The 24,871-nt window shown below is 46.9% G+C and overlaps 2 protein-coding genes across 2 annotated transcripts in view; both read right to left on the bottom strand.

Annotated features, from left to right (window-relative positions):
* mrc1a (mannose receptor, C type 1a) overlaps positions 1–18,340 on the bottom strand; it is a gene marked incomplete at both ends in the record, with an annotated part of 34,876 nt that extends 16,536 nt beyond the window's left edge. Inside the window, 12 exons of the mRNA XM_080544173.1 lie at positions 97–210; positions 741–898; positions 1,919–2,101; positions 2,685–2,828; positions 3,318–3,431; positions 3,602–3,760; positions 5,178–5,351; positions 6,522–6,923; positions 11,971–12,531; positions 16,303–16,426; positions 17,515–17,587; positions 18,069–18,340. Of these exons, the coding sequence (XP_080400299.1) occupies positions 97–210; positions 741–898; positions 1,919–2,101; positions 2,685–2,828; positions 3,318–3,431; positions 3,602–3,760; positions 5,178–5,351; positions 6,522–6,923; positions 11,971–12,531; positions 16,303–16,426; positions 17,515–17,587; positions 18,069–18,340 (2,478 nt within the window). The remainder of the gene's footprint in view (positions 1–96; positions 211–740; positions 899–1,918; positions 2,102–2,684; positions 2,829–3,317; positions 3,432–3,601; positions 3,761–5,177; positions 5,352–6,521; positions 6,924–11,970; positions 12,532–16,302; positions 16,427–17,514; positions 17,588–18,068) is intronic.
* chmp5b (charged multivesicular body protein 5b) overlaps positions 7,406–24,871 on the bottom strand; it is a 495,962-nt gene continuing 478,496 nt past the window's right edge. Inside the window, exon 9 of the transcript XR_013937765.1 lies at positions 7,406–7,416. The gene's annotated coding sequence lies outside the window, so the exon portion shown is untranslated. The remainder of the gene's footprint in view (positions 7,417–24,871) is intronic.

Below are 24,871 nucleotides of genomic sequence, written 5' to 3'. Positions count from 1 at the left end.
GTTACTATCGTACTGTTTTGATCGCGTACAGTACACTACCCTTCCCTTCTATTACCTTTGTTGGGTAATAAATACCTAGGAAATGACCTCACTCACCGGTGCGCATCCTGCACTGACTTCCTCCGGGGCACCTGCCTGTCTGGTGGAGGCCTTCTTCTTACAGATGTATCCAGACGCCTTCTCACACAGATGGTCGGCCCACTTCCCATCCTGTAAGGAAAAATGAGGAGAGAGAGAGAGAGAGAGCGCATCGTCATTGTCTTTACTACAGGTATCAACACCACTCCTAACTAGGGTGACCAGATGTCCCGCTTTGCGATGCAATGCGACCAAGCGCCGACATGTTCAGTTGCAGCAGAACGTCCAGATTCTAATGGAACGTCTTCAGGAAACAGCATTCATGTTCCCATGGCAACGGTCCCCACGTGGGATATAGGGAGCTGGCTGAATGTGCGAACCACCCGCTGACTTGGTTCGCGACATTCAGCCAGGTCCCTATATCCACGTGGGGGCCGTTGCCATGGGAACATGAATGCCGGGCCACAAAATCCAATCTTAAATATGAGTCGGCAGGTCTTAAATATGAGTTGGGTAGGTCTTAAAAAAAAATTGTATTAGGATTCTCTATGGAAATAAACTGGAACCAATAAACTCTAGCTTTGCAGCTCCCGGTGAGGTGAGGTGAGAACCTTTAGCCCATCCGTGGAACTCGAAGGCCAGTTGTGGGGGTTAACCGTTACCTTTCCTCTTATCAGGACGCAGTCCTCCTGGAGGTTGGTGCCGTGGGACGGCTCGCCCTTCTGCCAGTTGGTGAAGAGGACGTGGGAGCGGTCACTCCACTCGAAGAACATCTGGTTCCTCTGGTCGTTCATGCCGATCCACAGCTCGTCTGTGGGCACTGGAGTCACAGAGAGAGCGCTGGTCAGAATCATATCAATCGCCCCGCGGTGGTGTAGCGGTCTACGCACTGGCCGCTAGTGCATGCTGCCCACCGGGGCCGGGGTTCGTATCCCGGCTCGCCAGATCCAGATATGGCCGAGGCACACGGGAAGCGGCATATTGGCCGGCCGCTTCCGAGGGGGGTATAGGAGTATGTCTGGACTAGGATCCGTCGCGCAACACCGCCCCCTGGGTGCCGGAATAACGGTACTGGGCTCGAGGAGCCAGTCAGCCTAGTCTGCCTGGCGCCCTCCTCTGGGACTGCCGGCCACGGGGTCGTGCGGCGGATCCTATGCAATAGGCAGGGGATAATTGGATGCTAAGTTGGGTTAAATTGGCTACCAAATTGGGTGAAAAAGGGATAAAATCTGAAAAACAAATAAAAAAAAAAAAAAGAATCATATCAATCATTTACATTTTACATTTTTGGCATTTAGCAGACGCCTTATTCCAAAGCGACTTACAATCGATACATTTGACTAAGCAAGTGAATCATCAATCCACCAGTCGTAGCAGGAAGAGTAATCTAGCTCAGGCCAGGGGCCATTGTCAGTCTCCGTGATAGGAAAACGTTTTTTTATATAGACACTGGTGAACAGAGAGACAGTACAAGGGGGGCAGTAGAAGTCATAGGGGACACAGTAAAGGGGAAAAGCGGGTGTCTCAGGAGACGCAGTGCTGGGGGGTAGTAGATGTCTCAGGAGACGCAGTGCTGGGGGGTAGTAGATGTCTCAGGAGGAGCAGTTAAGGTGTAGCCTGAAGAGATGGAGGTCTTCAGTCTCCGACGGAAGATGGGTAGTGACTCTGACTCAAGCAAGATAGCTGATTCATTATGTAATGCCTACAGGAGGACACATTACCGGTACGCCTCCTAAAACCTTCTCATCATGCTTGGGGCAGATCTCTTATACACTCGTAGAGACAGATGATGAGAGTAAAAAAAATGATTGTACAAAGAGGGGCTGTGTTGAGTACTCACAGTATCCTGTCTGGGAGATGACGAAGCTCTGCTCCGCGATGTTGTGGATACTGGCCAGATATCCTCCGTCTTTGTGACAGGCAGACAAGGCGTCCCGCCACATCTTCTTGCTGCGCTCCAGGAAGTAGCAGTGTCCTGCGTAGGGGATCCAGTGACCGGGACAGAAGCTGGGCTGGTTGTTGTCTATAGAGAGGGGGTACAGAGGGGGTAGAGAGGGGGTACAGAGGTGGTAGAGAGGGGGTAGAGAGGGGATAGAGAGGGGGTACAGAGGGGGTACAGAGGGGGTAGAGAGGGGGTACAGAGGGGATAGAGAGGGGGTACAGAGGTGGTACAGAGGGGGTACAGAGGGGATAGAGAGGGGGTACAGAGGGGGTACAGAGGGGGTACAGAGGGGGTAGAGAGGGGGTACAGAGGGGGTACAGAGGGGGTAGAGAGGGGGTAGAGAGGGGGTACAGAGGGGGTAGAGAGGGGGTACAGAGGGGGTAGAGAGGGGGTACAGAGGGGGTAGAGAGGGGGTACAGAGGGGGTAGAGAGGGGGTACAGAGGGGGTAGAGAGGGGGGTTCAAAGATCATTCAATAGGGAGGAAACAGAGGATTCGTGAGGTGGTGGGCTGTAAAATGGAGACATTTTAGTTTGTCCTGCACAATTATTGTAAAAAAATAAATAATTCATAATCTGTTTATGTTGCTTCATGGCCTTTGAAGTCAGATTATATAACTGTAGTTTTGCTTCTATACAGTTCACGACTGTAATGTGTTGTGTTACCTAGAGGTGCAGGGGCCTGAGCGGTGGCGTTTCCTTTGCGACAGATGTAGCCCAACTTCTTACTGCATTCACTGCTCTCCCACCTGGATGCCTTGCCAGCATTCAGGGTTGCGCAGGTCAGCCCAGGCTCCGTCGACGGATGTCCTTTTTGGAAATATAAACACATATACTTCATATTCAATCACTTTTCTTTTTCATACATCAAAGAAAGTGCACTGGATAAAGGGCATCATGGCTATACAACTCTTTTCTTATATGTGACACAGTCTGATCGTTTGGTCCGCATGTCGGCAACCAATCAAAATGTTCCGACTTTTCTTTTGAAACACGGAACTCTACGTTTCAACATTGTTGAGAATCACAACACAAACTCGCTAGTCAAGCCAATATACTGCAACACAAAGGATTGGGTGAGTAATCCTCACCACTGCTACCTAGTGAACTATAACACTACTTTACATTGTTAGCAGGCTCACAAAACAAGCTGTGTGAGTTGACTAGTGATGTGTCTTTGATTTTCAACAACGCAGAAATGTATTCACATTTTTCGAAAGAAAAGTCTGATCGTTACATCAGAATCCGACATGAGGACCAATGATCAGACTGACTGATCACATGATGTATAACACCCACCTGGGGCCCAGTTAAGATATCTGAAGGGGTTTCCATCGCTCCACTGCCATCCGCTCTCAAAATCCAGGCTGTTGAGTCCGATCCACAGAGCTGTGCCCAGGACGTTGATCAAACCTGTGTGGACGACAACCATTCTTACACCATCAGACTGTGTTGGGACCTGGCAGTATCTGGTCTGTATACAGTTACAGTCAGCTAGCCGTGGCCTGTGGTGGTCCAGTGGTCTAGCACTGCGGTGTACAATGCACACATATATGTTGGTATCTGACGTACATCCAACGTACCTGAGATGTAAGTCTGCTCGTGGAGCTCCACGATGCTAAGGAGGTCAGCTCCCTGCTGCTGGCAGCTCTTTCGGGCCTGATGCCATGTCAACACCGACTGGATGTTCCTCTGGTACTGAACCCCCGTTCTGACTGGGTCAGTGTCCCAGCCTGAAGATGCTGGGGGGTACAGGAGCACATCACGGAAGAGGAGGAGGAGAAGGAGGAGAAGGAGGAGAAGGAGAAGGAGGAGGAGGAGGAGGAGGAGAAGAAGGAGAAGAAGAAGAAGGAGAAGAAGAAGAAGAAGAAGGAGAAGAAGAAGAAGAAGAAGAAGAAGAAGGAGAAGAAGAAGGAGAAGAAGAAGAAGAAAAAGGAGAGAGAGAAGAAAATATCAACAGATATACAGGCACATTATGTTTTAGAACGATGTTGAAGATAGTGACAAAAGCTGTTTTTTTGTTACAGTTTGAGTGTTTATAATCCTATACTATCAATACTAGTTGAAGAACTGAAGAACTGTTATCACTCTTTAGAACGACCCTCATATCTATGACTGTTGTGGTGTCGGACCAGAAACTATAGTAAAAAGGAATCTCACTTCCTGTTCCTGTCCCCGTTGTGGACCAGCGTCAGGGGGGGAAAGACAGGATTGTGCCTCAGTCAGAGGGGGGGGGGGGGGGGAGGAAAAGAAACACAGAGTTGCATCCACAACTAGGGGAAAAGGGGAGGAAGTGGTGGTGTTCTTTCTGCCGTGGGTCAGACACCAGACCTCCTCAGCACCGACCTCCCCAGCGGTGACCTCCGGCGAGGTCACAGAAAAACAGGAAAATCAAAGAAAGTATTTTAATGACTCGCTAGGAATCGAGCCATATCGAGGCAGAGGGGGGGATTTACCGCATTGTTTGAGTTGGATATTGTCCCTAGACAGCTTGATTTTCTGTTGATGCCAGTGTTTTAGACTGGTAAATACATCTTAAACCCCCCCTGTCTTTGCCCCCCCCCCCTGTTTCCACAAAATCATCAGGGCGACACAATTTCAGCTTACTGTAGGTTGGTCAAAATAGATTTGGACTTTTCTATAGGAGCTTGTGTTCTCTCTGTGACTCTGATCAATGTTAAGAGGCCCTCGTTTAAACAGGCCCTCAAAACCCACCTCTTCAAGCTTGCCTTCACCGGTTAACCCTCTCCCCCTCTCCCCTTCCCATGTGTCCCCAGCACTACCTTAACCTTTTTTGTGTCTTTTATATTATTACTACTCAATCTTTTCAGTTTGTAAAGCGTCTTTGATTGTCTAGAAAAGCGCTATATAAGTCTAATGTATTATTATTATGATTATGATTATTATGATTATTATTATTATAAGAGAGAGGGAGAGAGCATCGTCTCTGTGACTCTGATCAATGGTAAGAGGCCCTCATTTAAACAGGCCCTCTAAACCCACCTCTTCAAGCTTGCCTTCACCAGTTAACCTCTAGAAAAGCGCTATATAAGTCTAATGTATTACTATTATTATTAGTAGTAGTAGTATTATTATTATTATTATAAGAGAGAGGGAGGGAGCATCGTTAATGAATCAGATAAGTCATACTGTACTTACATGTGGAGGGACAGAAGCCCCACTTCTTGTCCTTATCGTAATCTGTCTCTGTGCCACACCAGAGCTGCCCGTCCGAGCGCCCCTCCTGAGTGCACTCAGCGTAGTACTTCTCTACAAACTTGAAGGGGAACTGACAGGGGCTTCCAAAGGAGTTACCTCCTATGGTGAATATCTCTGAGGAGGGAAACAAGAGAGAATTTAGAGATCTAGGTGCTGCTTCTCAGACAGTCCAGTTGTCCGTTGTTGTTTTTTGTCAAACGTGTGACTACGAAGGCAGATCTGCCAGAATCCCTTTTTGAAGACTGTGTTGTCTGCGTTATTTCATTTTGTTACGCTGCGATATATGTTTGCTTTTCCGTTGTCATGGTAACACAATGCGACAAAGTGACTTTTGCAAAATGCAGTAGACAGACAGTGTCTTCAGAGGGGGAATTCTGTCATAATATATGATATTATATATAATTTTCATAATATTATATATCATTTTGGTACATATTTGCAGAATTAATACTGAGTATACTGTATAAGGAAGCTACACAGCCAAGGTCAGGGCCAAACCAGGTGAGCAATTGTGAAACTTGGAACATCCCTTTAACCTGAATTCTATACAGGACATTTACTGAGCATCTCCATGACTGCAGTACCTGACCAGTGTTGCCAGATTGGTCTGATGTTTACCAGCCCAATAAGTGCCCAAAATCTGCCCAAATTGCAACAAAAAACCCCACAAAAAAACAGCCCAAATATTATAGCATATAATATATCATAATACATATTTTAAAATTCTGTCCACCAGCCCAAGCCCAATTTTACCAGCACAATGCAACCTAAACTAACTGGAAAACTGCCCATCTGGCAACACTGTACCTGCCCATCTGTAGCCCCCCCCCCCCCCCAGAGGGGGTACAGAGGGGGTACAGAGGGGGGTACAGAGGTACAGAGGGGGTACAGAGGTACAGAGGTACAGAGGGGGTACAGAGGTACAGAGGGGGGTACAGATGGGGTACAGAGGTACAGAGGGGGGTACAGAGGGGGTACAGAGGTACAGAGGGGGGTACAGAGGGGGTACAGAGGTACAGAGGGGGGTACAGAGGGGGTACAGAGGGGGGTACAGAGGGGGGTACAGAGGGGGTACAGAGGGGGTACAGAGGGGGGTACAGAGGTACAGAGGGGGGTACAGAGGTACAGAGGGGGGTACAGAGGGGGGTACAGAGGGAGGTACAGAGGGGGGTACAGAGGGGGGTACAGAGGGGGGTACAGAGGGGGGTACAGAGGTACAGAGGTACAGAGGGGGTACAGAGGGGGGTACAGAGGGGGGTACCCCCCCCCCCGCCTCATCATTACCTTGATACCCTTTAGAGCAGAGGTCTTTGTTGGTGCCGTAGGCCTTCCACCGGCTCCACTCCCCCGACCCCTGGTAGATCATCATGCTCTTCTCGTTGCGGTTGCCGTAGTTGAGGTACAGGGCCTTGTCCTTGAGGCCGAACAGGGTCTCGTTCTTACACTCCCAGTGCTGCAGCTCGCTCTTCTCGTCGCACGGGAACAGCAGCACCTTGACCCAGTCCTTCAGGTCCTGGGCCCCCAGGCACATCTTCAGGGAGAGGCTGACCAGGCGCGACTGCGAGGCCCAGCGGAACTGCTGGTTCTGGGCGTCGGGGTTGCAGGCGGCCGTCTGGACCACGCTGGAGCTGACCACCGTCACACACATGTTATGGTTATCGTTGTAGATCAGGAAGGAGCCGCTGTCTGTGGTGGCGTCGGGGGGGGGGGGGGGGGGGGGGTGGAGGGGAGGGAGGGAGGGGGGGAAGTTGTTAGGTATGGTAGGTGTGTGAAGCGAAATGACGGACTTTAGTGTGTCGCTCATTGATATTGTTCATTGGTATGTTGGTCGCTATTCCCTAGCGAGCCTCACTCACAAAAGGAAATGTGACTGTGGGTGTGGGCAGCACTCGAGTTGAGGGGGGACGAGGGGGGATGGCATCCCCCCCTGAAATAAAAATGGTCAAAATCATCCCCCTTCTAAAACTGCCACCCCCCTTTTCCATCCCTTATGTCATTTTATCAATGAATGTGGTATTACTGCTATTTCAACATTTAGTTTCGGTGCATATTGAGTAAAATACTGTGGGCGAGGGGGGGGGCACGCACACATGCAATGACATTTTTACTGAAGTCACTGATGTTGTGGGGATGCTAAAATTGTCCCCCATATGACAAAATCCACCATCCACCTGATTTTCTTTTACAACTCGAGTACTGGGTGTGGGTGTGTGGGGGGGGGGGTAAATCCCCGACTGGCCCCACCTCCTCTACACAGCAGTCGGGCTGCCCGATCACGTCTCTTCACAACACTGGCTCCCCGCTGGTGGAATGAGCTCCCCACGGCTGTCAGAACGGCAGAGTCACTACCCATCTTCCGTCGTAGACTGAAGACCCATCTCTTCAGGTTACATCTTAACTGCTCCTCCTGAGACATCTTCTGACCCTCACCACTACGTCTCCTAAAGACACCCGCTTTCCCCTCTACTGTGTCCCTAAGAACTTCTACTGCCCCCCTTGGCTTGTACTGTTTCTCAGTTTCTCCAGTAATATATAAAAATAAATAAAAAATAAAAAAGTTTTAGTAGAAGGCGATAATAGGGAGAAGGTTTTTCCTTCTATCAGTGGCCCCGGGCCCGAGCTAGAGTACTCTTCCTGCAACGAATAGTGGACTGCTGATTCACATGCTTAGTATTCAAATGTATTGATTGTAAGTCGCTTTGGAATAAGGCGTCTGCTAAATGCCAAAAATGTAAATGTAAATGTAAATCAATCTACAGTTCAGGTCTCACATCTCAACTCTCTCAGGGGTCTACAGCTAGGTTCATTAACAGTCTGTATGATGAACAACAACTGCCATGTAGTATTACTACGGAATACACCCCAACTAAAGGGAATACACCCCAACTAAAGGGAATACACCCCAACTAAAGGGAGTAGTTGCCAGACGTTTTGTACAAAGTTCACATTCAATTTATTATTTATTAATTTAAGCAATAACGCCCTAGACGCTGTGATTTATCGTCACTATTGTCAGGGAATTGTTAGGCACGATGCAAAGCAAAATGCCCCACATGGTAGGTTAGTAATTGATATGTTCATTGGTATGTTCATTATTATTATTATTATTATTATTATTATTATTATTATGTTCCTTATTATTAGCAACTCCTCCTCACAAAACTGTATAGCATATTGCTTGATTCCACTATCAAAATAACATATATATTATATTATAATATTAAATAAAATTATAATATTGGAAACTGCACTTAGTGTTGAATCTAAAAAAACATCTTTAAAATGTTTACTAGTACTTTAAGCATCATTTGTACTTTTTGCATCTGTCAGCAATTCCAAAACTTACTATACAGAGGGACTACAGCTACTCATTGGTACTAAATAAATCCTTGCATCTAAAGATAAACAAATATCAAATCAAATCAAATCTAACTTTATTCATCACGTACATCTCATACAGCCATAGTTGACATAGTGAACTGCTTTGCAACCAGGGCATTCTTGAAATATTGATCATCAGTCTGCAGAATACTCTGCAGAAAACTCTACTACATTTAACGTCTAGCTGCCTAATAATTAGCTATGCATTGGAAAAGGATATCAACAGATATCATGCCTTTCTTTCACAACATGTTATGGCCCAAAAAATAATAATACATTAAAAGTAGAGAAAGGAGCAGAGAAAAGCACACACACACATACCTATTTCAGCTGTACAGCGGAGGAGGAGGGCTTGCATGAGGCAGAGGAGCACAGCGAGGTTTGTTACACTGGGCGTCATTCTAGCTGGTGCATAGTTTGGTATCCTAATGGTGGTGTAAGATAGTTCTCCAGTACCAGAAAGAGAGTGAGAGAGAGAGAGAGAGAGAGAGGGGGATCTGGCTGTGTGTTCATGTGTCTCTCATAAAGAAGTAGTGAGACAGAGATATAGCGGCTATCTATCCCCTGTCATCACACAGATGTATATCCTGTCACATGGGTCGGAGTGGAGGGTTGGCCAGAGGGGAACCGTTTCCATGAACTTCCATGGCCATTGAGACCAAAGGAGCAAAGGAGGGTAGAAGTGGGAAGTGTGCATCCCCTCCTCACACGTATTTACCAGGAATACCACAGAAGAAGAAGAAGCCACCAAAGCATAAAAATCCCAGGTCAAAGGTCAGCCCTTCACTTAAGAGCCCATCACTTAACCTGATCCAATTCATATTGGATCAGAACCAACCCTATGGTTAACTGTTCTTGACGGATACTCAATGTAAGATAGGATACTGGTATCCAGCACTCGAGTTGAGGGGGGATGAGGGGGGATGGCATCCCCCCCTGAAATAAAAACGGTAAAAATCATCCCCCTTCTAAAACTGCCATCCCCCCTTTCCATCCCTTATGTCATTTTTTATCAATGAACGTGGTATTACTGCTATTTCAACATTTAGTTTCGCCGCATATAGAGTAAAACACTGTGGGCGAGGGAGGGGGCACGCACACATGCGATGACATTTTTACCAAGTCACTGACACTGAAGTCTGGGTGTGAGTGTGGGTCTGTGGACAAGAACGTTCTGTGTGAAAGAGTCCCGATTCAACTGGATGTTTGAAACGTTTGAAACGTTGGGAAATGCATACGTGTCTAAACAACGTTTTGACGCTAGATATTCTTGGATATTAAACGTGTACAAGGACTGGGGTTGTAGGATATGTTGAAGGAAAAATTGTCAGATCATCAAAATGTACTGTAGCAGAGCACCTGATCAAAGGCCCCCCCCCCAGAAAGAAAGAGAGGACAGGAGGAGGGAGGAAAGAGAGGACAGGAGGGGGGGAGGAAATCCTGCTTCCTGCCGGGGGAAGAGGAGTGGAGAGCGGGCCACGCGGACCCATCGTGGGGGGGCTAGTGTTGAGTCATGTGACCCAGGCCTTGCTGGGGGTGGGGAGGCTAGTGTTGAGTCATGTGACCCAGGCCTTGCTGGGGGAAGGCTAGGCCTTGCTGTAGGGAGGGAGGCTACTAGTGTTGAGCCATGTGACCCAGGCCTTGCTGTAGGGAGGCTAGTGTTGAGTCATGTGACCCAGGCCTTGCTTGCTGTAGGGAGGGAGGCTAGTGTTGAGCCATGTGACCCAGGCCTTGCTGTTAGGGAGGCTAGCGTTGAGTCATATGACCCAGGCCTTGCTGTAGGGAGGCTAGTGTTGAGTCACCCAGGCCTTGCTGGGGGGGGGGGGGGTACTAGTGTTGAGCCCTGTCACCCAGGCCTTGCTGTAGGGAGGGAGGCTAGTGTTGAGCCATGTGACCCAGGGAGGCTAGTGTTGAGTCATGTGACCCAGGCCTTGCTGGGGAGAGGAGGCCAGCGTTGAGTCATGTGACCCAGGCCTTGCTGGGGAGAGGAGGCCAGTGTTGAGTCATGTGACCCAGGCCTTGCTGGGGAGAGGAGGCCAGTGTTGAGTCATGTGACCCAGGCCTTGCTTCAGGAGAGGAGGCTAGTGTTGAGCCTAGGCCTTGCAGCACCATCAGCTGAGTGAGGTTGGAGGTTGGAGGCTGGAGTCACATAAACACACACACTGGGTAGAGTCACATAAACACCCTCAATACAAAAATAGGAAAACACACACAGTCATTCAAACACACTCTCACGCCGGGGGGCCTACATTCATTCATATAGTACACAAGTGCTCATACGAAATCATATCATATCCAAAAAAAGCAAGATATATTTTCCTCTTTTCTTTATTAATTTTACCAAAATATATGTGTCATTGGTACAAACTCACGCTTTTGTTTTCATTTTTTGTGAATAGATGGATCTTAACCTAGCAAAGAAAAAAAAAATCTGGGATGTATAACGACATTTATGATTTATATTCTTACACATTCACTGCACTTTATGGTAATAGAAAAAAAATAAGTTTTTCTTTCTCTGTTATAAAATCAGTAAGAAGAGACATCAGATGACAGGTTCTTTACATTCTCAAAGTGCCATGGTTCAGGTTAGGGAGTTGGTTTTTGGGGGTAAAAAAAACAAACTTGGAACCAGAAGGAAATAAGATAAGAACAGTGAGACAGACAACAACAGATAGTCCTCTGACAGTAAATGTCCTCCATCCCTTTAACAGGGAACACATTGCCAAAGAGTTCCCTTTTGGCCTGCAAAAAGCACCACACCGTAGCCAGCCCTCCACCTCACCTCCTTTCATCAGAATCATCATTGTCAAATCAATAAATCTGTCTTTGCTGTGCCAGAACCCACAGGAACCCTCTCCCCTATTCTTCTCCTCTTCTCAGTAATGATGTCCATGATACTGACTCTCCCCTCATCCCAGAGTGAACCAGTTGTTTCCCTCTCTCTCTCTCTCTCTCTCTCTCTCTCTCTCTCTCTCTCTCTCTCTCTCTCTCTCTCTCTCTCTCTCTCTCTCTCTCTCTCTCTCTCTCTCTCTCTCTCTCTCTCTCTCTCTCTCTCTCTCCATTTGGTTAGGGTCTAACTCCTCAGTTGGTTGGTTGAGTTAATTATAAGTCCATTGTTTTTGTGTTTTGTGTTTTTATAATCGTCTCGTGTCGATGTCTATGGCAGCTCTCTCTCAGAAGGACATCCTCTCTGTGTTGAACACCCTCAGCTTGGTCATGAAGTTGAAGTAGACGAAGGCCAGGCACACCAGCAGGTTCTTCAACAGGTAGAGCAGCGGGGTGACGAAGCCGAAGAACGCGATGATGCCGATACGCACGAACAGGAAGGGGAGGTCCTGCAGGGCCACGCCCAGCGAGGACAACAGGGGACTGTGGGGCATCACCACCAGACGCAGGCAGGACACGTAGCTGAAGATGTAGATGGGGAACACCCAGCCGGAGAAGAACACCGCCGGGTGCCCCGCCACCCGCACCATCTCCACCGTGTCCATCCAGAACAGAAAGCTGTCCACGAACACCTCCGCCCGCGCGTCGCTGGCGCACAGGAAGCGCAGGGGCCCCGTGTAGGCGTACGGGGAGATGCGGTACGCCGTGCTGGCCGAGCGCGAGCTCAGGCCCGAGATGCTGTACTGTCTCCCCTGGTTGCTCCCCCCCGTGCCCGCCAGGCCCGGCACCGCCCCGTTGGCTTCCGGTCGGCCGGCGGCGCCCCCCGCTCCTGCTGCTGCAGGCGCCCCCGCCGCCGCAGCCGCCCCCGCCGCAGCAGCTGCGGCCGCAGGGTCCGCGGCGGGCGCCGCAGCCGCAGGGTCGGCGGGCCCGGGCACAGCTGGCGTTACGGGTGTCGTTGGTGTTACCTGCTCCACGTGCGTGAGGACGGTGGATGGGATGTCTGCGTCTCGGTCCAATTCGTTAGCTAGGGGGAGACAGGGAGACAGGGAGGATAGGTGAGTCGTTTAGTAGTCGTGACAGTAGAAAGTTATAGGACTAATTACTTAAAAGCAGGACAGTGCAGATGAGCCCAGATTAGGATAGCATAGACGTTAGCTAGGGACAGGAAGACAGGAGACGATACGTGAGTGGTTTATTAGTCGTGACAAGTTAGAAAGTTAGAGGACTAATTCAAAGCAGGACAGTGCAGATGAGCCCAGATTAGAATAGCATAGACGTGCCCAGGCCACAGTCTACAGTCTGTCCAATTCGTTAGCTAGGGGGACAGGAAGACAGGAGACGATACGTGAGCGGTTTAGTAGTCATGACAGAGAAAGTTATAGGACTAAAAGTTAAAAAAGTCAAAGACAGAAAAAATGCCGGTCGAGAGAGGACGCTGGCGTCGCTTGTTCGCCGCTTTTCTCCGCCCGAAATCTAGGTGTAATTGCAGTATACAGAGTAGATTGTCCTACAAAGACACTTTGACTAAGATTAGTAATCTAAAAATGTATTAGTCCCCTATACTTTCTTTTACTTATCTTTTTTTTCTATTTATTATTACTACCCGATCTTTTCCGTTTGTAAAGCGTCTTTGAGTGTCTAGAAAAGCACTATATAAGTCCAAAGTATTATTATTATTATTATTATTATTATTATTATTATTATTATTATTATTATTATTATAAAGTGCAGAACAGTGCAGATGAGCCCAGATTAGAATAGCATAGACGTGCCCAGTCCACAGTCCACAGTCTGTCCAATTTGTTAGTTAGGACAGGAAGACAGGAACTAAGTCGTGACAGGAAAGTTATAGTTTCTAACTATATCTTTGCAGGAAAAGCACTATACAAATAAAAGTTTTTATTATTATTATTATTATTATTATTATTATTATTATTATTATTATTATTATTATTATAGGACTAAAGTGGCAGACAGTGCAGATGAGCCCAGATTAGAATAGCATGGACATGCACAGTCCACAGCACTGCAGAGCAAAGCACAGCATAGAACATCACAGCAGTGATGACGACTCACTGACATCAGCTGACAATGACCGGCCTGCACGGCAGAACAATAGCATTTCTTATCAGTGAAAAATTTAAAAATACCACAAATTATTCAGGCAGATTTTTCAGTAGCCGATACAAATTAATCTGGCTCATTCTATAACTAAAGGGGATTTTACTGTCGAAATAAATGTAAAAAAACAACAAAAACAACAAAAACCTAAGGAACTGCACATGAAATCTGGGTCCCCGGTGGCCACACGTAGACATTACAACAGGTTTTGTTTACACTAGCTTGTTTGGTGCTAGCTAGTCTCCATCACAAAACCACTTATCCAGACCGTTGATTTAAGGCCAGGGGGGTATTCCATCAACGTTGCTAAAGGAAAACGCAGGCTTATTTTGATAAATCTCACAAGACTTCCAGGTTTCCAGGTAAAAATCATCCAGGTTTATCCTTCTTTGAAGTCTTCGCGAGACTTATCAAAAATAAGCCAGGGTTTTTTTCTTTAGCAACGTTGATGGAATACCCTCCATGTAATAAGAAATATTTGTATAATCGTTTTGATTTACCTGTGTTTTTGTTTACGAGCTAACATTTTTTGTTTACGAGCTATGGCGCTGGTCTTACAAAGCCTTAAAGTCTAAAATCCACCAAGCAAAGCCCCAAGGCCGGAAAGGTCTTGAATTTCAGTTATCCAGTCTAAAAATGAGGTGCTAGGTCTTAAAAATGAGATCCTGCAAGGAAATCAGTCCGACCACATCTATTTACGCGGAAATTAATCAAGCTGGAACCAAAAAAATGCCAATTCGCTTCCTTTTTTGTCTGTATGGCAGTGAAATCCCTAATTTCATCACCTTGAGGATGACAAAAAGCTATCATATGGTGTCATGTATAGGTCTAAGAGGTCTAAAAAAAGGTCTAAAAAGGTCTTAAATTTGACTTGTTGAAACTTGTAGGAACCCTGGACTGAAAAGGTGATGGGGGAGCACCATTACTTTAAAACACTATCTCTCCACAATCTCTGCAGGTTTTCAAGGCCATTAACGTCTATGCAGTACAGTGAAAAGGTCAAAGGTCATGTGTAGCACCTTAAAGGAGAACATAAAAAAAAAACTTGAGGAGAGAGTGGAATCCCACTCTTTTAAAATATTTATTTAGACAGTGGGTGGGAAATTCACAGGAGATTAGAGGGAGGACACAACAGAAATTGCGGTCCTTGGGATTGTAACCACGATCTTGGGGGGGATTACATGTGTACTAGTGGAGGCTGGTGGAGGGAGAAATTAGAGGCCAGGCTCATTGAAATGAAATAAGGCCCCATGTCATTGTTTCTGTTTTGTTTTGTTTGTTTTCTGTTTTGTCTGTCTGACTATTTCCTTTAGAATTGTAAAGCGTCCTTGGGTTTTATGAAAGGCGCTATATAAATCCAAGTTATTATTATTATTATTATTATTATTATTATTATTATTCTAATATAGGGTTATTATTATAAGGGTTAGCATTTGATACTATTCCTTATTCCATTCCATGCATTACTTTGATCCCGTCCTCCAATTTCTACCTCCACCAGCCTCCCCTAACGTGTGCTCGATCCAGGAGTGTTACTGTTAAATTCACGGTGTTGCAAATAAAATAAATTGATTCTTAATAAACTGACAGTCATCCTTTAGGACGCATTGTTATGATTCTGCTAATTCAGCAACTGTTACCAGAATCAGTTTGGTGAGGCTTACAACCAAGCTTCCTGCTAATTTCCTGGAACATCTCAGGTCTCATGATGAGTGTGAGGTTGTTGAACTTCATCGTCATGGAGTTAGACCCTTCCGGTCTGAGTCAGAGTCAGAGGTTGGGGGTTCAGTGAGATTGTGTAAACGTAAGGCTAAAGTGGAGGGGTGCAGTAGCTAGCGACACGGTCTGATGTTGTTGTTGCTGGGTTCCTACAAGTTTCAACAAGTCAAATACCTTTTTGGACCTTTTTTAGACCTCTTTGAATATAATTTTATACCGATTCGCGACACCGTGTGATAGCTTTTTGTCATCCTCGAGGTGATGAAATTAGGGATTTCACTGCCATACAGACAAAAAAGGAAGCACATTTTTGGGTTCCAGCTTGATTAATTTCCGCGTAAATAGATGTGGTTGGACTGTTTCGTGCATGTTAGTGTTGAGCTGTTCGTGTCGAGGTGTTAGTGTCGAGGTGTTAGTGTTGAGCTGTTAGTGTCGAGGTGTTAGTGTCGAGCTGTTAGTGTTGAGGTGTTAGTGTCGAGGTGTTAGTGTTGAGCTGTTAGTGTCGAGGTGTTAGTGTCGAGCTGTTAGTGTCGAGGTGTTAGTGTTGTGCGTGTTAGTGTCGAGCTGTTAGTGTCGAGGTGTTAGTGTCGAGCTGTTAGTGTCGAGGTGTTAGTGTCGAGCTGTTAGTGTCGAGGTGTTAGTGTTGAGCTGTTAGTGTCGAGGTGTTAGTGTTGAGCTGTTAGTGTCGAGGTGTTAGTGTCGAGGTGTTAGTGTCGAGGTGTTAGTGTTGAGCTGTTAGTGTCGAGGTGTTAGTGTTGAGGTGTTAGTGTCGAGCTGTTAGTGTCGAGGTGTTAGTGTTGAGCTGTTAGTGTCGAGCTGTTAGTGTCGAGGTGTTAGTGTCGAGGTGTTAGTGTCGAGGTGTTAGTGTCGAGGTGTTAGTGTTGAGCTGTTAGTGTCGAGGTGTTAGTGTCGAGCTGTTAGTGTCGAGGTGTTAGTGTTGAGCTGGCCTTCTCACCCTGTCCCGTTAGTCGACAGTGTCGGATCCTCTCCACGATGTCGATGCAGATGAGAGAGAAGAGGACCAGCGACACCGGGAGTTCCGTGAACGTGTCTTGTCTCATACTGTTGTTCATCTGCACCTGAAAAACCACATGAAACCACACATTTAAATCCATATTGGATTTTTCCTTCTATCACAGAGACTGCCAATGGCCCCGGGCCTGAGCTGGATTATTCTTCCTGCTACGACTGGTGGATTGACGATTCACTTGCTTAGTCAAATGTATTGAGTGTAAGTCGCTTTGGAATAAGGCGTCTGCTAAATGCCAAAAATGTAAATGTATTGAGATATTGAAATAACACTGAAGCCCTTGATTGAGGATCAAACTGAACTGTGACACGTTGAATCGTCAAACCGGCTTGGCTTCCATAACACAGATGTTCAGTTCAACCTCACATACCAGATCCCAGAAGTGTCACAGGGTCTTGCTCTGACACTGGGTTAGTAGGCTAATCGCTTTGTTCGCTCCCCTGGTTGGTATGTGCTTACCTCAGGTCTTCGAGCCATACAGGAACACAGAACAAAAGACACTAGAGGTTATCTGAGTTATCAGAATTTATGACTCTTATGTAAAAAGACAGCCGAGGAGTAAGGGACCCCGGGGTCACCGCGGGTCACCGCGGGACCTTTGGAAACTGCCTCATAGACAGCTAATAGGAGCAGGTATCCTCTCAGACAGGAAGTTAGAAAGTGCCAGACGGACAGCTGATGCGGCCGGTACGGCTCGGGACAGGAAGAGGAACTCAGCTGCTTATCAGTAGCTCCTTGGCCATTAGAGGCTGTATTATTGCTCCCCTGAGAAACCAAAGTTCCTCTCCACTTATCCACTTAAAACCCATCTGTCCTAAATAATCCCTCTCCACGATGATACCACCACACTTCAAGGAAAGGCACTCGGGCGAATATGGAAGTGGTGTCAAAATGGAGGATTACAGAAAGTCTTGCGTGTCGCGCTGCCCCCAACAACATTTTAAGTACATTACGAATCTATATATACAGTGATTTGGAAAACGGCTTACTTTCATTTCAGAAAAAAAAAAGGTCGGGTGTCAAAGTTCATCGGTCAGAGGAGAATCTATGTCAAAGGTCACCCGAACGGACACACACTGAGACACAGAGCAGAGCAGCAGAGCTACAGGACAAACAGTGGCGGTCACATGGTTTTACCTCTGAGCTGGCGATGAGAAAGGCAAAGCAGGGTAATGTAGAGAGAATCACATACACCAGGGCGACCGGCCTCCTGTGAAAGAGAGAGAGAGAGAGAGAGAGAGAGAGAGAGAGAGAGAGAGAGAGAGAGAGAGAGAGAGAGAGAGGGAGAGAGGGAGGTAGGGAGAGAGAGATTGGGAGAGAAAGGGACAGTCTAAGTTCATGGCTGGAGGTATCCAAAAAGGAATCTACTACATTCAGATACTTGTAAAAGAGAGAGTTCTAAAATAACTAAAAGAAGAAGTCGCAACTAGTCCCTCTTTCACCCTCTTTCACCAAAAACCCGATGACCAGACAGACCATCTCAGACAGACAACACCTCAGAGGCTGGTCAGCTGGTCAGGCCACACCACACCTTCAACCCCAAGACAGACAGACAGACTCACGTCTTCTGTTCTGGACATCCTTCTGGTTACATCACAGCTCCAGCCTCAGACACACTGAAACCCCCCCGCACTGGGCCCCTAAGCCACCCCCCACACCCCTCCCCCACACTCCCCCCCCCACACACTCACCATTTCTTCCTCCCGATAAGGAACTTCTTCTTCATGAACACCATGTACTTCATGGGCACCCAGACCAGCAGGGCGGTGGAGGTGACGTAGGCGATGGACGAGGCCACGATGAGCCAGTATGCCGTGCTGCCGTCGCCGGGGGGCTGCGACACGCTCTTGACCCGGGCCACGATGATAGCGAACCTCTGCATGACGATGAAGAGCGGCACGCACAGGCCCGCGAACTGCAGCACCTCGCACAGGGCGAACTTGAGCGTCCTCCCCGAGCCCATGCTGTGGCATTCCCTTCGCTGGGGGGGACCAAAAAAAAGAAAAAAAGAGGGAGGGTGGCGAGAGGGGGCTGTTGTCGCGGTGAGGCGACTACCCCTGTCCCTCTGAGGGCTGGTCAGGCCGCGGCCCGGCGCATTGTCTGCGTCCACTAGCATATTCCACACGCCACAGCCCTGGCTCGCTGCTCGCCCGATTGCTTACACTGCACTAGTGGCATTGTGTACCTTTATCGCCGCCACTGTGACGCTGATGACACTCACTCTCCCACCACCCTACACACTCTCTCTACTAACAGTACAGTATATGGAGGTTACATACAAACAAATCGGTTCTCTCTCTCTCTGTGTGTGTGTGTCACACTCCCTTCAAGGCTCAATTCATATGACATTCACATTACAAGTTGTAGTTTTTCCAAAAAAGCACTGCAGGGAAATACAATAATGCATCATCGCACACGTGTCATCGTAGCCCCCGAATCGAGTCTGAATGATACCCTTCATACCACATCTTTGTGTGGTGGGGTGGGCATCGCGCTGCAATCCACACATTCTCTCTGATGTAATCATGTGGAACGGTTGCTAAGCAATGGCGGCTTGGCTTTTGGCCTCTTTCCAAAGGACTCGATTCCACAGGGGGAGTAGAGATTGGTAGGAACGGAGAGCTTTAGACTGTCCTGAGACACAACGCCTGTACCGAGACATGAGCAGGTTACCAAGGAATCACAGCTACGCCTCCTCCTTTGAGATGTGTACTGTATGTTCCTCCTGCCATGACTACACATCCCCCTCTAGTGGCACTTTACAATATCCTGCTAACAGTGTTCACTATAGTGAACCCCGATATCCACCCAATATCCGCCTGCTGTCCCCCCCCCCGCACCAACCTACGGACCTTTGGGGACAGAGCCTTCAGCGTGGCTGCACCTACCCTCTGGAACTCTCTCACCCATAGTGATCCGCAACGCCCCCCCCCCCCCCCCCACCCTGGACTCCTTCAAATCAGCCCTCAAAACCCATCTGTTCACCAAGGCCTTTGGCCCCCTAGTCACTGTTTCTGTTTTGTTTTCTTTGCTTTCTGTTTTGTTTGTCTGACCATTTCCTCTAGAATTGTAAAGCGTCCTTGGGTTTTATGAAAGGCGTTATACAAATCCCAAGTTATTATTATTATTATTATTATTACCATAATCATGGAGGTAGTGTGAGAGAAGAGGAGGAGGAGACAGGAGAGACGCATCCACCTCTCCGTAGAGGGGAGTGAGAGAAGGAGTCAAGAGAGGAGGAGAGAGGATGAAAGAGTGAAAGAGTGACTGGTAAGAAAAGGTAGAAAGATAAAGAGGCAAAAAGAGAGGGAAAGCGGAGGTCTGTTGTTGACTCATTTCTCCTCACGACACCACCCACCGTTACGTCACATCATATCATATCATATCAAATCAAATCAAATCAAATCAAATCAAATCAAATCAATCATATCAAGAGGTGTTGAATGACACGGACAATGGTTCGGTTAATCGGTTCGAGGCAGTGTACGTGAATATACTGTACGTGTCATGAATGGAAACATGTGACAGCAGCTGGTGAGAGGGGGAACAAGTCGGCAAACCGACCGAATGTTCAGACTTTTATTCTGAAATAGGCTTTTCAGGATAAAAGTCTGAACCTTTCAATCGGTTGCCGACTTGTTCCCCCTCTCACCAGCTGACGTCACATATTTGAGGTTAACGGACCACCAGCACACATCTACAAGAACTCAGACTCACACCAGCCAGAGGATTCTGCTGTGCTGATAGATACACAAGAAGCTATGTCGTGAGCTTAGAATGATAAGGTTCTATCTCCGTTTAGGGTAGTTCAGAGATATTGAGCGTCAAAGTTTTTACATTCCATTATGTTTTGTGAGATGGAACCTTTGTATTTTATGAATCACTAACTAAAAAATGTAACCATTTAAAAAAATAAACACATAATAAACACCTAATTGATCAGATTATGTAAAAAACTCAATTTTGACAAATAGAGATAGAACCTTATAATTCTAACGTCACAATGTTTTAATAATGGATAGACGAGGGATAATTCGACAGGCGATATATCCTCCTGTACATAAAGCCTGGACCACACCGCAGACGTCAACCTCAGTAGCGTAATGTCACGTAATTTCGGCGCCCATGTGTCGTGCTTGTGAACATGGTCTGTTGATAGTCATATTGACATCATACCAATGACATCATTCAATGTCAACACTACATCTGTAAAAATGTAAAAAATAAATAATTAAATCAACACTTCAACGCTACCTGTTGTTAATAAGTGTAAAAGAAGTGTGGACATTGCAGTTGATTGACATTTATATTGAAATACAAATAAAAATTAGAACTGTGTACAAACAAGTTGTATGACAAGTCCAGACATGTCTCTCTCTCTCTCTCTCTCTCTCTCTCTCTCTCTCTCTCTCTCTCTCTCTCTCTCTCTCTCTCTGTGTCTCTCTGTCTCTCTCTCTCTCTCTCTCTCTCTGTGTCTCTCTGTGTCTCTCTCTCTCTCTCTCTCTCTCTCTCTCTCTGTCTCTCTCTCTCTCGCTCTGTCTCTCTCTGTCTCTCTCTCTCTGTCTCTCTCTCTCTCTCTCTCTCTCTCTCTCTCTCTCTCTCTCTCTACTAAACACTTTCTACTCACACTACTATAGTAGGTGTTGCTGAGGTAAGTACTCTTGCTGCTCTGAAAGAGGGTAAACAAAACGACGTGACTGCTTTCTGCTTATAACCACTTCACTTTTTGAACCGCTCATTAAGGATGGACGACAGCAGAGACTGGACCCAGAACACATTTATAATGAAGTGAGATGAAACATTATATTATTGATGGTCATTATCAAAGGCAAAGTCAATGTACAGACAGGGCTGGCGGGGTCATCGCTATGTTCCCACAACCCAATGGTCCCACATTTCTAATATGTCATAGGTGGGCTAGGGATAGGGCTAGGGTCAGTGTTAGGGCTAGGGTTAGGGTCAGTGTTAGGGCTAGGGTTAGGGTCAGTGTTAGGGCTAGGGTTAGGGTCAGTGTTAGGGCTAGGGTTAGGGTCAGTGTTAGGGCTAGGGTTAGGGTCAGTGTTAGGGTCAGTGTCAGTGTTAGGGATAGGGTCAGTGTTAGGGTTAGGGTCAGTGTTAGGGTCAGTGTTAGAGTTAGGGTCAGTGTTAGGGCTAGGGTCAGTGTTAGGGTTAGGGTCAGTGTTGGGGTTAGGGTTAGGGCTAGGGTCAGTGTTAGGGTCAGTGTTAGGGTCAGTGTTAGGGCTAGGGTTAGGGTCAGTGTTAGGGTCAGTGTCAGTGTTAGGGATAGGGTCAGTGTTAGGGTTAGGGTCAGTGTTAGGGTCAGTGTTAGAGTTAGGGTCAGTGTTAGGGCTAGGGTCAGTGTTAGGGCTAGGGTCAGTGTTAGGGTTAGGGTCAGTGTTAGGGTCAGTGTTAGGGTCAGTGTTAGGGTTAGGGTCAGTGTTAGAGTCAGTGTTAGGGTTAGGGTTAGGGCTAGTTAGATTACTTAGAAATGTGGACACATTGGGCTGTGGGACCATCGGGCTGTGGGAACATAGACACGCTCCCCACACGCGCTGCTGAGGTAGACGTGGTCGGTGTGTTCTTGACGTCAGCGTGATGCACATCAGACTACAGTAACGAGACACGTGTCCATGTCCCGGGACTCTGAGCTTCAGGGGTCCCACACATACGGTCTACCAGACAGGCTGAGAGATTACCATCGTCAACACAAACATTGTGCTTGGATCGAATGGCAGATATGGCTCGGGTCCCGATTGCATGTACAAGCATCGGGTTACTCTGGCTACTGGCTGTGACGTATCTCACTTGCTGCGTGAAGACGCACTGCTCAGAATAATGAGCGTGTCACAACATTATCCCAGACAATTCAGCTGCAGCTAATATACACAAATAAACTGTGTACAAAGTGAATGATCCCTGGTTGTATCATGAGGAGTATGCGTACATTGCCTTTGACCTGTGCACACAGGGCAACGGAGGATTAACTAGAGGATTACCTCGACAAGGGTATGAAATGGTGGACATAATCTCCATGTCATTCAGATAGTCAGTGTGTAGGCTATTACAGTATATTAGACTGGAGTATTACCCAAGGGAAAGCAGATACACACACACACACACACACACACACACACACCTGTACATCTGATGAGACTGTAGACCTAAAACATTTTGGGTTGGGCAAATTACGTTGAAGACGTATGAACCTGAGTCTATGAGTCTGACTGCGACATCTCACAAATTCAAGACACAAATGCATCGAGTGGATCATTAAAAACGCTGTTAATGAAACGTCGAGCTAGATTTGACCCCCCCCCCCTTCCCTCAGGTAGCCATTGTAACGAGTCTGACCCCACCAGGACACAGAAATTTGAACTCTAGGTAACTGGATCAGGATTAACGGGCCCTGCACTATATTTGGTGGTGTCGGTTAGTTTACACACATTTCTACTGGCCACTACGGGAGGTGCTAATTTTAGACCCTGCAGTGATGCGCTATATCTCAGCCTGTGCCTCCGCTAACTGTACTGAGGGCAGCAGGGCTTTATACCCAGCCCAAACACTGTCTCTTTCTTGTCTGGCCCTCTCTGAAGAACAGCTTCTACCCCAGGGCCATCCAGGCCCTGAACACAGCAAAGACCTAGGTTCTGGGCCCTGGACAGTCTGGACGGATTGTATGGCAGCTGCTGGACTGAAAAAATCAGGTGTAGTGCTGAGGCACAAATATGTACATTTCAAGCCTGCAAACTGCGACACTTTAAATGAATGTGCAATAACACTATGTGCAATATGACAACCCTAGTCGTCTATCTGTACAGTATAGTATAGTGGATAGTGTACATGGCCTTTATTTATGTAAACCAGCTCCTTCCCTTCTTGTACTTTTTTTAGTTTTTTTTTCTTTCCTAACACCAGGGGAGCCACCCCTCCTAAATTTCGTTGTTTGGTACCTGTACTATAGCAATGACAATAAAGACCATTCATTCATTCATTCATTCATTCATTCATTCATTCATTCATTCATTCATTCTCTAACCAAACAGCTCAGAACCAAAACTGCCCTTCTGGACCAGCCCAACACCGCCCTCTCTAAACCCAGCATAAACACTGTCTATTATACTGGTCCGATACTGCCAACTTCTTGGAAATCGAGGCATGCTCTCTACCAACCCTCTAAGTACTGACCCAGCCCAACACTAACCCTCTAGCCTAGTCCTCTACCAATCTGCATTACTCTGACCCAGCCCAATACCACCCCTCTAACCAGCCCAACACTACCCCTCTAACCAGCCCAACACTACCTCTCTAACCAACCCAACACTACCCCTCTAACCAGCCCAACACTACCCCTCTAACCAACCCAACACTACCTCTCTAACCAGCCCAACACTACCCCTCTAACCAGCCCAACACTACCCCTCTAACCAACCCAACACTACCCCTCTAACCAGCCCAACACTACCCCTCTAACCAACGCAACACTACCCCTCTAACCAGCCCAACACTACCCCTCTAACCAACCCAACACTATCTTCTAACCCAGCCCAACACCAGCTCTGTAATCCAGCCCAATACTGATGCTTTAGTTTAGCCCAAAAAAATCACTCTCCAAACCATCACAACACTGCCCCCTAGCTCAGTCTAGCCCGGCCTCATAGAGTTATATCCCTAGAGGAGGATAGCACATGCTATAAGGCTGGTATGGCATCAGCCAATGGGTTCAACACATGTTCTTCTTGTTGTTTATCTATAGATTGTGAAAGGCTTTGGCAGGGGGCGTGACGCCATCTACTGGTGGCCATAAATATCTGTCCCCCCAGACACACTGTGGAACTGGGGGGGTTGACTACTATGAAAGCGAACACCCCAGTGCAGCAGGTGGCAGTGAATCACCAACCATTGAAGCCTTTTCTCTGTGTAGTAGGAATCCACTGAACACTATTCAGGAAGAACCTTGCACTTGCAGTGTTACTTACTGCATACCTTTGACTAAACAGTAATGTTCTTAATAATGTGTAGTTTGTCAGTTAGTTGTAGCAGACACTTTTAGTAAACAGTAGGCAGTATGAGCTTTCGGTAATGCCCCTCTAGGGATATATAACTCTATTCCCAGACCACACACAGTCAAGCTTTGTGCCTTTGAACGCAACCCTGATCACCACCAAGTATCCACCCAGCCCATGCAGGTAGAGGGCAGTATGCACCCCACAGTAAAAGCTTTTAAAGAGATCAGATAGATTGAGAGGAGATGAAAAGTTGATATGAAGTTGTGACTGTTTAGGAGGAAAAATGGTGGATGGTGACCACATTAAGAAGTTGAAGTCTGCAGTTGGGCTATCTATTTAATGCACACTTAAAACAAGTTGGAGCTGTTTAAACGGATGGGTATAAATAGCTTTTAGCAGTCTAACATCAGGGTGAAAAGGAGATTTAGTAGGATAATAACATTAACCATTTTAGTAGTTAGTTATTCGAGGTCTGTTTACATTTTTCA

Source organism: Nansenia antarctica, assembly GCF_963989245.1.
Source record: "Nansenia antarctica genome assembly, chromosome: 13".
Classification (NCBI taxonomy): Eukaryota; Metazoa; Chordata; class Actinopteri; order Argentiniformes; family Microstomatidae; genus Nansenia; species Nansenia antarctica.
Note: the sequence above shows the minus strand (reverse complement) of the source record. Positions and strands in the feature narration are given on the sequence as shown.